The 12,326-nt window shown below is 39.8% G+C and overlaps 1 protein-coding gene across 1 annotated transcript in view; it reads left to right on the top strand.

Moving 5' to 3' along the window:
- Positions 1–12,326, top strand: part of KIF5C (kinesin family member 5C) — a 170,370-nt gene that overhangs the window by 95,071 nt on the left and 62,973 nt on the right. The window contains exons 7-9 of the mRNA XM_060257215.1: positions 1,004–1,091; positions 8,358–8,482; positions 10,238–10,342. Of these exons, the coding sequence (XP_060113198.1) occupies positions 1,004–1,091; positions 8,358–8,482; positions 10,238–10,342 (318 nt within the window). The remainder of the gene's footprint in view (positions 1–1,003; positions 1,092–8,357; positions 8,483–10,237; positions 10,343–12,326) is intronic.

Genomic DNA, 12,326 nt, shown 5'->3' on the forward strand with positions numbered 1-12,326 from the left:
GAGAAGCTATTAGCATTTCTAAACATTACTGCATGAGGCTAGAGAGTTCCCCCTTCTACCTGTTCTCAGCTAAGAGAGAGAGAGAGAGAGAGAGAGAGAGAAACTTTTTAAAACTAAAGATGAAGTCTAAATCTCCGAAGTGCAACATATTTCTCCATAGCCAACAATCTGTCCAGGGTTGCATTCCCACAGAGTTGGATATTAATGCAATGGTGCTATAGCAATAATTGTGTCTTGCCCACATGGGAAAATCTAGTTATGAATGTTTGTTACAGCACAGTGATTATACAAGATCCACCTCTGGGTGGATGCTGCTCATGTCTGTCCTGATCATGCAGGTGAGTTGCCTGTAGCCAGTGTACAGTCAGTGAAACAGTGCCAAGGAAAAATCACTGCAGAAACTGTTTCTTTGATAAAGATAGTTTGTTGATCTATGATTGCATCAAAAATAAGTTTGAGACCTGAATCTTGGCTTTGGTCTTGGGGTAGCCATTTTAGGGATTTGTGTTAGGATTTTTGTATTTATTTTGCCCTTTCAATCTTTCCCTGTTTTAACAAACATTTAATTTCATATTTGATTGCATCAAAAATAAGTTTGAGACCCGAATCTTGGCTTTGGTCTTGGGGTAACCATTTTAGAAATTTGTGTTAGGATTTCTTTATTTATTTTGCCCTTTCAATCTTTCCCTGTTTTAACAAACATTTAATTTCATATCTGATTGCATCAAAAATAAGTTTGAGACCCGAATCTTGGCTTTGGTCTTGGGGTAACCATTTTAGAAATTTGTGTTAGGATTTCTTTATTTATTTTGCCCTTTCAATCTTTCCCTGTTTTAACAAACATTTAATTTCATATCTGATTGCATCAAAAATAAGTTTGAGACCCGAATCTTGGCTTTGGTCTTGGGGTAACCATTTTAGAAATTTGTGTTAGGATTTCTTTATTTATTTTGCCCTTTCAATCTTTCCCTGTTTTAACAAACATTTAATTTCATATTTTTAGGGTTGTACAGAGAGGTTTGTCTCTAGTCCAGAAGAGGTTATGGATGTCATTGATGAGGGGAAAACAAACCGACATGTAGCTGTTACAAGTAAGCATTTCTGTACTCTGCTAGACCAGCAGTTAGGTTCCAACTCAACTGTTGTAAATACTGAATTGTTAAAGTAGCCGTTAATGTTGTCAAACTTTCTAGCATAATGCTGTAAGGTACAGCTGGTTCATGTGGCTTCTTTGTCAGCTGACATTTCCTAGCCTACACAAGTTACAGTTTCTAATGCATAATGACCACCTAGATTTATTTATTTATTTTATTATTTATTTTATTCAATTTCTATCCCGCTTTCCCCACCAAAGTAGGTTCAGCTTATTGTGTGTATGCTTTCAGAGGCTTTGGATTAACTTTAAAAAAAATAAATGTATATGTTAAATGTTTTGTAACACACACACGCGCGCATATATGCCTTAGTCATAAAAACTTTTACAGAATGTTATGAGTGAGTTCCTCTTTTGGTGAAGAGATTAGATTTTTAAAAATTCCACTGAATGTTTGTTTTAGCCCTGTATTATGAGATACATATATACAAAAATGTGTTGAGTCAATTGTGTTCTCCCGCACTGCCATCTGTATACGGATCTATGTTATACGTATTTATACCCTGTTTTAGCCAGTATGATCAACTGCTCGGACACACTTAAGAGTCCATAGACTCTTGAACGATTTTTCTATCAATGTTACTGAGAGGTCAGGCAAGTTTCTGTACTCTGCTCTAAAGTCGCGGCAAAGGATACCACAGAAATAATTTCTGTTCATACAAGTGTACATGAAAGTGCAGCTGGTTTGAAGCTTGAAGCCTTCCAGGAGATAATTACAGTATTTCCTAATTTGTAAAGATCCAGAGGTTTTCTAGGGTGGCCAATCACCAGTTGGGGGCAAGGGATCCCCTGGTTGGGAGGCCCTCCCCTGGCTTCAGGGATATCAGAAAGTGTGTGTGGGGGGAAAGACCTGGCTACAGTGCCCATGCAGTGACTTCCAGGCTGGACTACTGTAACTCGCTCTGTGCTGGCCTACCCCTGAAACTGATCCGGAAACTGCTGCGGGTGCAGAATGCGGCAGCTTGCCGGCTGACTGCATCACCTGTATGGGTGAGCATACGGCCGCCACTCCATGATCTGCACTGGCTGTCTATAGAGTACCGGATCTGTTTCAAGGTGTTAGTTTTGACTTTTAAGGCCTTGCGCTGCCTGGGACCAACATACCTACGGGACCATCTTCTCTCATATATGCCCCAGAGGTAGCTTTGTTTGGCCTCCCAAGATCTTCTGATAGTCCCCGGCCCAAGAGATGCCCATCTTGCCTCTACCAGGGCCAGGAGTTTCTCGGTCCTGGCCCCAACCTGGTGGAATCAACTCCCTATGGAGATCCGGGCCCTACCTGGCTTGCTGACCTTTAATAGGGCCTGCAAAACGGAGCTGTTCCACCAGGTCTTGGATGAGGCAGTGGCATCTGTTTATCGATCGGTTGGCCTCCCCCCTACTGCTCTGCTGCTCCACTGCACTACTGTACTGTGATGCTGTACTGTGGTACTATTTTGTGCTATACCACCTTGCTGTCATGTCATCTTGCTGAATCATCTTGCTGCACTTTGATGAACGTTGTAATTGGTTTTATTATGATTTTATTGTGATTTTATTTCGATCTGCTGTACTCCGCTCTGAGCCCCCAATGGGAAAAATGGGCAAAATATAAATAAACAACAAAAAAGTTTCTGCTGGGCATGAATGTCCACTATACCCTACGGAGGTTGGTTCCCCATAGGTTATAATGGAGAATCAATCTGTGGGGATCTGGAGCCCCCTGTTTTTTTAGGTAGAGACACTAAATTATTAGCATGAATAGAGGACAAAGTAGCTTGGCAAAAGCAGGAGCCTCAGTCAACCGCAGAGAGGTAGAATCCACCCGGAGCTATAAAGGTTCTCCCCTCCCTTTTGTACTTTGGACCCTAGGATCGTCAACTTCTGCGCCTCTGAGCGCCCACCCCCCTGGCTTGGCATCATCAGTTGGCCTTGCTCTGCTTGTCACTCATATTGGTTTCCCAGCTGTCCATCCCGTTTTGCTCTTTGGAACCTAGGATCCTTGACTTCTATGCCTCTGAGCACCCACCTCCCTGGTTTGGCATCATCACCAGACCTCCCTAGGATGCCTCTGTACATGCCCACCCTTCCCTTCCTAGCCATTGAAAGGGGCAGCCTTCCCTAAATGATAGCATTCCATGTGCAATTGAAGCTAAGGATAAAGCACTATTATTGCCATTATGGCTTGCTCCAGCACACACATGATCTACAGATTTTGACACAATAATTCAGGGCAGGAGGTGTCAGTTATCAAGACTGCTAAACAAAATACTGCAAGAGTTTTAATGTTATAAGAATGTTTTGTGTTTTAAGGAAAAATAATATATTTACTTGTTTAAATATCTGTAATTGTTTAAAAATACTATCTTTAATTGTGTTTGTCTGTTTTCTTTATAAAGTTTATATCTCTCGTACCAGGCGTTATATTTTATGACATTTATTTATGGCCCAGCCAAACAAAGTCCCATTTATTCCAGGTCCAACCCTTTTAACAAATGAGTTTGACACCCCTGTTCTAGAAGGTTGGTTTTTTGGGGGTGAGGGGGGTTCACTGTTCTGTGTGTGTGCTTCTGGTTCATCTTAGGGCTAAGTACAATACTTAAGTGCTGCTAAATAGGCTTTTAGTAATAAGGGCTTTAGGACTTGTTTAACTTGTAACACATTAAATAAATTTCAACTTAGAGCTTTAGTTTTTTCCCTAACTAGGCCAGTGCTAGGAGGATATTAAAAGAGGCAAGGTTCTGTGTATCTTCAAAACAGTGGTATAATAAGCTAGATTAACTTCTGAAAAAAAGCAGTGTGCTTTATGGTACTCTGAGTTTAAGTGAAGGCAGGTGCTTTTGGAAAAAAAATATTTTTCTGTAGGTTGTCCTGTAGTTTTTCAGTTTTCAGGAGAGAACTCCTGCATATCCATATAGAAAATCAAGCTTGTTCCAATAGAATCTAATCAGGAGAAGTTTAATGAAGAGCCTTAGCTTTTAAAAAGGTTTGCTATTCCATCTCAAGGATAGTTTCTTAAGCCATAGTCAGATTCAGATTCCAATTTTGTAGAATTTTGTAGAGAGCATTTTGCCAGCTAAATCCAGAAGGCTTTTAAATCTGGTTAAAGAAGAGGTTCAAGACTGGCTTGCTCCTTATATAGATGTAAACATGTGACATTGAGAAGGTAATAAATTTTGAAGAAAATTAAAAGGTTGCAGAGAGCATTTTGCCAGTCAAATTTGAAAGGCTTTTGCATCTGTTTAGAGAAGAGGTTAAGGCCTGGCTTGCTTCCACTATCAACACTGAATTGTAACAAGACACTGATAACGTTGAAGAAAATAGGAATACTCCTAAGGAAGATTTTTGATGAAATTAGCCTATATTAGAGTGCTTATTGGATGGACTTTTAATTGTAATAAAGTTGTGCTTCTTTATAATGTGCGCAAAAGATTTTATATAACTCTTTAAAAAGTTTTGCTAAATGTGTTAGCCAGTATATCATGGTTGTTTGTTTGTATTTCCTGTAATATGAGCTGTGATCCTAGGTGGTTGTTTAATCTCCAGGTCAGGGCTGGAGATCACTCAGAATTACAGCTGCTCTCCAGATGGCAGAGATCAGTTCCTCTGGAGAAAATGATTGTGTCATTGTATCCTGCTGAGGCCTCTTCCCTCCTGCTTTGGTCTCCACTGTGGAGAAATACTATACTTTTCCTAGGTAGAGGTTGCAGGGAGGGGGGAAGGAGATGGGAAGTTGAAGTCAGATCACTTCCCCTACAGAAAACAGCTGCCTTGAAGCACATACTCTATAGTATACCATAACACAATCATGCCAGTCCAAAAAAAAAAAAAAGACAGACCACACCACAAGCACATGCTGATATTAAAAGTTGCAAGACTGAATACAACAGGAAAAGGTGGTAATGACACACTACAGACAAAAGGAATGCTGAGCTTTAGCATCTGCATAATTGTCATCATGGTATGCCACCACAGCAAATCGACTTGCCCAGAGCCACTTTCTAGAGTCCGTTGTATTTATTCTCACAATGGGCCTTATTCCTAGTATGCGTATAAATAACAGGCTGTAGAGTGTATAAAAGACTTTTATAAGGACATCAGTTTAAAGATTAGACTAGGTGTCCATAGCCTATTGTCTAGCTCAGTTAAAACCGCAAAAGGGGCTTGTATTTTGGCCCCACTGCTTTTAAACCTAAACATGATTGATATGGTAGAATTCCTGTCAGGTCCTCCTTTCTTTCCAGTTAAAGTATGCAGAAAGACCATTTCAGTTTTGCTCTGCACAGATGACACACTGCTAATGTGAGAACATCTGTACTTTATAGACTTGAGTATTCCCATACTCAAATTGGTCCTAGAAGGCTCTTGAGACAGTTCAGCCACTACTGTAAAAAAACCCCTACTAAATGTTAATTATGATAAAACCAAGATTATGGTTATTGTGAAACAGTCTCATTATCATAAATGGACAATGGATGAGAAACCATTACAACAGATATTTAGCCTTAAATATTTAGGGGTGATGTTTCATCAGCCAGGCTCTTGGACAACCCTTATCGACTATGCTAAGTAGAAACTTGAAAAAGTTGACCTTGGTATTCTTTGATTTTATGGGAGGAGAGGAAACTGTCTGATTCCTCCAAGAGCCAGTTTGGTGTAGTGTTTAAGTGTGCGGACTCTTATCAGGGAGAACTGGGTTTGATTCCCCGCTCCTCCACTTGCACCTACTGGAATGGCCTTGGGTCAGCCATAGCTTTTGTAGGAGTTGTCCTTGAAAGTGCAGCTGCTGTAAGAGCTCTCTTAGCTCCACCTACCTCACAGGGTGTCTCTTGTGGGGGGGGGGAAGGTAAAGGAGATTGTGACCGCTTTGAGACTCTGAGATTCTGAGACTCTGAGTATAGGGCAGGATATAAATCCAATATCTTCTTTTTCTTCTTTAGACATTTATAAAATGAAGCTTCTGCCCCAGCTTCTGTATGGCGTGGCAATTTGGGGCTCTGGAAATCTTCAGTCTTCAGAAATTACTCGAAACAAATTTGCCCATTGGCTGTTGGTTGTCTCACCAACAGCATCTTCAGCTGTGATCTCTACCCTCAAGAACAAGTTTATAAGATAACCATTTAATTACTGGCTGAAAATCATCTGTGCATTACCAGGCATTTTGGGGATATATTTGGTATATGGAGAGATGAATTTATGGCATGTTAGTGGCTAATCTTGGCTTCTCAGTAGAATGTTCGAGGACCCTTGGATTCTGTGCAAACTACTCAAAAAACAAAGATTGTTAGATCAGAGTGGTCAAATTGATGTAAGTCTAGTAAGTGCTTTGAGAACATCTGTACTTTATATACAGCATCTCCATCCTCCCTGACTCTTCCAGGATGCTTTGCCAATTTAAGGAATTTTAAGTACATAAAGGTCTTTATCAAGGCATGCTTAGATATTTTACTGCTTGCGGTTTTTGAAGGCCACTTTATATATATGGTGGTTTTGGTTTCTGGGCTGCTTGCCAATTTTTATTCTTCCAACAGTGTTTTGGTTATGTGTGACCTTGGAAGGAGTTGTTCTAATCTCCTTCTAATTAATGGTTACTCTCAGCTGCACTAGGAGAGTCAGCTTGGGTTGATTGATTCTTCCGGGATTCCCATTTTTGGTTTGTCATTAGCCAGCTGAGGGGGATTTATACTGTTCCACAAAACCGCTTTTTTATTACTGTTTTTCTTGGCAAAAAGTCATCCTGCTTACTGGCTGGTGATTATGGGGTGATGAAAGTCGTATTAGTTAGTTATATTTTATAACGTTGTTATTTTGTTTGCACCAGTGTATTCTGAAACTGCCTGCCAGCTCAATAAAGTAATATTTTTTGCTTATCTTTGAGTTGTGTTGCCTTGTCTGTCACTGTAAAGAAAACACCTTGCTCTGCCTCGGTGTGAGGGAAGTGTAGGTTGTTACGCAAAGACTTGTCCCGTGTCACATTCCAATATCCAAAATATGAGGTGGAATGCAATACCTGGCTTCCCCGGAAGGTCAGATCAAGATAAATCAGTTTGGTGTAGTGTTTAAGAGTAGTAGGACTCTATTCTGGAGAACTGTGCTGAATTCCCCACTCCTCCAGATGAAGCCAGCTGGGTGACATTGGATCAATCACAGCTCTCAGAGCTCTCTCAGGCCACCAAGTCTAGCTCCCCACAGAGTTAGAACTTTGGTTGCCAGACAATGCTTGGTTCTCCTGGCTATACAAAACACAGTGCCATATGATAATTAATTATTATTATTGGTAGAGAAGGACAGATTATTACTTTCCAAATGGCAAGATTTGCTGCTGTTGTCATAAAGGATAAAAAGTTCAGAGTGCTGGCCAAAGTACGGCCAATTCCACACTAGTGTGGCCAATTCCACACTAGATCGTCAATTCTGGTTCAGCCCTGACATTCTACACTTAAGAACATAAGAGAAGCCATGTTGGATCAGGCCAACGGCCCATCAAGTCCAACACTCTGTGTCACACAGCGGCAAAAATTTTTATATACACACATACACTGTGGCTAATAGCACACGGTGGCAACTTGAATCATAGAAACCAACTTTGAGTTTATGATTCTAGTGTAGAAAATCTGTTTGGAGACAGGGTTGAACCAGGATTAAAGGTCTAGTGTGGAATTTTCCACTTTGGGTCATTTGTCTCTGGACTATATTGTTTGCCTTTTTATTATTAGGTATATTTTTATTGATGATTTTAACGTTTTCTGTAAAAATGTCCAATTCTTTATTATTTTATTATTATTATTAAAATCTTATTGTATATTTCCATTTTGCTCTGTGTTGTTGCTATGGCTTTTTTTGCTAATGCAATAAAGATTGATTGACCCAGTTAGAATAAATTCTGCCCTGTGTCATCTTAATCAGCAAAGGACATACAACTACAGTTTGCTTTAGACTTCCCATGGGCAGTGTATCCATCTGAGGAAGAGTGCTTATTTTAAAGAGATGCAGTTCCTTCCTTAAAAACTTGTATTTTGTGCCTGCAGTTATGCTTTGGCCGAGTTACCTTTCTATTGTGCAAACCCATAAATGGGCTTAGAATTTACATTTAAACAGGATGATTTGTGCTGCTTCAGTGCTTATTAAGTAGTCATGACTAAATTAAAAAAAAAATGATGATTTTATCAGTCTTTAGAAAAGATAACTTGCGTGTGTTGTTTTATACTGCATTTTCTTTTCATAGATATGAATGAACACAGTTCTAGAAGCCACAGCATTTTCCTAATTAACATCAAGCAAGAGAATGTTGAAACAGAAAAAAAACTCAGTGGAAAGCTGTATCTGGTGGATTTGGCTGGGAGTGAAAAGGTAACAAGAGCATCTTACTATTGAAAAGAGAATTATTGATTTCTTTATGGCATGCGGTGGGGATAGTTCTAGCATGTATAATGAAATGTATTTGAAATCTGAAAGGACTCTTAAGGGCTTAGAAAGCAATTTAGAAGATTGCCTTGGCTAATTCTACCATTTGTGAGGGGATGCATAATATTATGCAGTTGAAACAGGAAACAGCTGTAACTATCCTAATGTAAAAGACACATTGCCTGTCATCCATAGACGTAAGTGTGCTGGATTCACATGCCTATCTGCGGGGATTACTCTGAAGTGTGATTCGTGATTTGCTGGGATCCTGGACTGGCAAAATACCTATTTCTCTAACAGCCCTGCGATTTTCACTTTGTGTGGAGAACTTAAGAGATAGTGTGAGAATATTTTCAGTTTGTGCAGGGTGCGTGTGTGGGGGGTGCGGGGAGACTCTGGGTAGTTTTGACTACAGGCCTCCAAAATTTTGGAAGCTGCTGTGACCAGCAGAACACTTTCCTTCACTTTGATAAGAGTACCCCCTTCATCTTGCATTGTATGTTGTTGTTCATACTTGGGTGAATTTGGAAGCATCTTGTGTTTTTAAGGGGTGGCTTTAATAAAGAAGACCAGAGACACTTTGCCTAGGATCTGCTATTTTCAGCAATCCTGGAAAGCATTAGTACAAGACTTTCTGCACAAAACTTGTCCTGTTGAAGGCATGTGCTTATGTTCTTGTACAGAGTAATGTCCAGATAATGAAAATCAGTCTATGTGACACAGCTGCATACTGAAGCCAGCAAGTCTCACTCTGCAAGGTGCCTGGATGGGAACATAAGAACATAAGAGAAGCCATGTTGGATCAGGCCAATGGCCCATCCAGTCCAACACTCTGTGTCACATAAGAACATAAGAGAAGCCATGTTGGATCAGGCCAATGGCTCATCCAGTCCAACACTCTGTGTCACACAGTGGCCAAAAAAATTATATATACACACACACACACACACTGTGGCTAACAGCCACTGATGGACCTCTGCTCCATATTTTTATCTAACTCCCTCTTGAAGGTGGCCATGCTTGTAGCCGCCACCACCTCCTGTGGCAGTGAATTCCACATGTTAATCACCCTTTGGGTGAAGAAGTACTTCCTTTTATCCATTTTGACCTGACTGCTCAGCAATTTCATTGAATGCCCATGAGTTCTTGTATTGTGAGAAATGGAGAAAAGGACTTCTTTCTCTACTTTCTCCATCCCATGCATTATCTTGTAAACCTCTATCATGTCACCCCGCAGTCGACGTTTCTCCAAGCTAAAGAGCCCCAAGCGTTTTAACCTTTCTTCATAGGAAAAGTGTTGCAACCCTTTAATCATTCTAGTTGCCCTTTTCTGGACTTTTTCCAATGCTATAATATCCTTTTTGAGGCGCGGTGACCAGAATTGCACACAGTATTCCAAATGAGACTGCAGCTTCTGTAGGGGAACCACTGCAGGGGAAGCTGCTTTTAGTTTAACAGAAGAACTGGGTGTTTGTGAAATAAAATAAATAAGCACTTTGTTTTTTTTCCTTGGTTTCTTTGCCAAACAACATTAGTGTGGGTGACATGAAAATGTATATCGCTTTACAACCAATGTGCTTCTTCATCTGGGGCTGAAGTATGTACTCAATTGGATGAAACGTTTCTGCTGACTGATGTTATATTCTGTCTGACACAGTTTGAGCTCACAGTTCAGTGTGACCCCTTTTTGCTCTCTGGCAGGTCAGCAAAACTGGGGCAGAGGGTTCTGTTCTTGATGAAGCTAAAAATATTAATAAATCTTTATCTGCTTTGGGCAATGTGATCTCAGCACTGGCAGAAGGCACTGTAAGTCATTCTCTTTTTTATAAAAGCTGTTAAGTAGTAATCATTTGGCTTTTCTTTTCCCTGCTTCCCCTTTCCATTCACACACACATAAGTTTGAAGGTGGGGAGGAAGTGGTGTCATCCCTCTCATAAACCATCACTGTTCTTTCTACAATTGAAATGCAAGTGGAGAGTCTGCATGATACAATGCTTAGCACAGTGCGCTAGGACTGAGGAGACTAAGCTTCAAATCCCTACTATGGCCAGAAGTTCACTGGGTGACCTTGGGCCAGACACTCACTCTCACCTTAACCTACCTTCCAAAGTAGAGTAAATGGAGGAAGGAAAAAAAATAGCATAAACTGCCTGGATATACTTGGAGGAAGGGTGAGATAATGTGTGCTATTTATAGGGATTTATATTTCTAGATTTATCAATGTGGGTGGATACTTTCTTTGAATCTTTTCGTGGTTAGCACTTCACCTGCATTATCAGCATGATCGAAATAGCCAGTACAGAATGAAGAGCTGTTCCACTCAGATGGCTTGTTGCATGTCTCCAACTAGTTGTGATGCAGGCAGCCTCCTCATAGGAGACAGTTTACATGCACTGATTGCTTGTAATCAAACTTCTAAATAGAACTGTGGAAGCTTGGAAGAAAACTAGGAAAAATTGGGTTTTGACTAGTAAGTTTTAGAATAAACAGGAAAATCCTTCTCATAGTCATGTCAAAATATTGTTACTCCTTTGCCTTCAAACTACTTTTTAATGCCCAAATACTATTTTATATAGATGTACTTTGTAACATAAAATTCGAAGTATGAGGTAATTATAATTTCTGTGCATCTTCCTTAAATATACACCTGTAATTCCATAGTGCCTTACAGGTCTCAATTACAGGTAATTCCATAGTGTCTTACAGGTCTCAATCTGCCATTGATAATAAATGTGCAAAATTTGGTTGACAATACTGATTTAGTGATATTCATTAATATTGCTAGATATTATTTACATTATGTATTGAATAATTAATTAATGCTTGTTTTCTGATCTGTCTGTTCATGATAATGTTGGGATCTGCCATTCTGAAACAAAATAATATTTTTGTGTATCACCACAAAATTGATAGCTGCAACTTATATTTTTATTTACAATTTGAAGTTTATTTTTCCTCACTTATCTTTTGTCAAGAAGATATTTATTTGCTTATTGCTTTGATATTAAGTAAAATATGCTGCGTATGTTACCTCTCTACAAATTCTAAACTCAGGTGGCTTTCAGTATATTAAAATCTTTAGAACTGTGTCCCCTAAAAAGAATACTATACCATCATTATATACATCGGACTAAAGTGTGTTTTTTTAAAAATAAAAATGCCTACAACATTACAAGAACATTCAAAAATTACAGTTAACAGTGGTAGTTTTTTTAAAAAAACCACAACCACAGGAGATCTTGAATGCTTGGGATAATTAAAATGTATTCATCTGATGCCTAAAACAATATACCCTTGGTGCCTCTGTAGAGGGGGAGTTCCACAATACAGGCTCCATTACTACAAAGGCCCTGTCTGTAGTGCACACAACCTAGATTTGCTTTGCGTAGGGGCATAGAGAGCAGGGTGTCTGAAGATCACCTCAGTAGGTGAGCGTGTACGTAGAAGAAGAGATGGCTCTTCAGTTATGTTTGTGAACCTATGGCCAGTTGAGGAGAGAATGTGTGGAAGAAAATGAAACACAAGAAATCATTTTGTGGAAGAAAATTGGCCACAGCATTATTAGGAACAAACAAATGGACATTGATACAGCATTGGGACAGATCCAGCATCATTCAATTTGACTGTTGCCCAATTAAAAAAACCCATAACCCCCCCTCCCCTAGCTTGCCTGCTGGAAGGGGGAACCAAGGAGTGACAAAGTTTCTGGAGACCACATGGGCGCCAGCTATTGTGTGGTTCCCTTGCCATCTGGAGGTGAGAGCCAGACAATAGCTCCCAAGCTGGGCAA

Source organism: Heteronotia binoei, chromosome 16 (genome assembly GCF_032191835.1).
Source record: "Heteronotia binoei isolate CCM8104 ecotype False Entrance Well chromosome 16, APGP_CSIRO_Hbin_v1, whole genome shotgun sequence".
Taxonomy (NCBI): domain Eukaryota; kingdom Metazoa; phylum Chordata; class Lepidosauria; order Squamata; family Gekkonidae; genus Heteronotia; species Heteronotia binoei.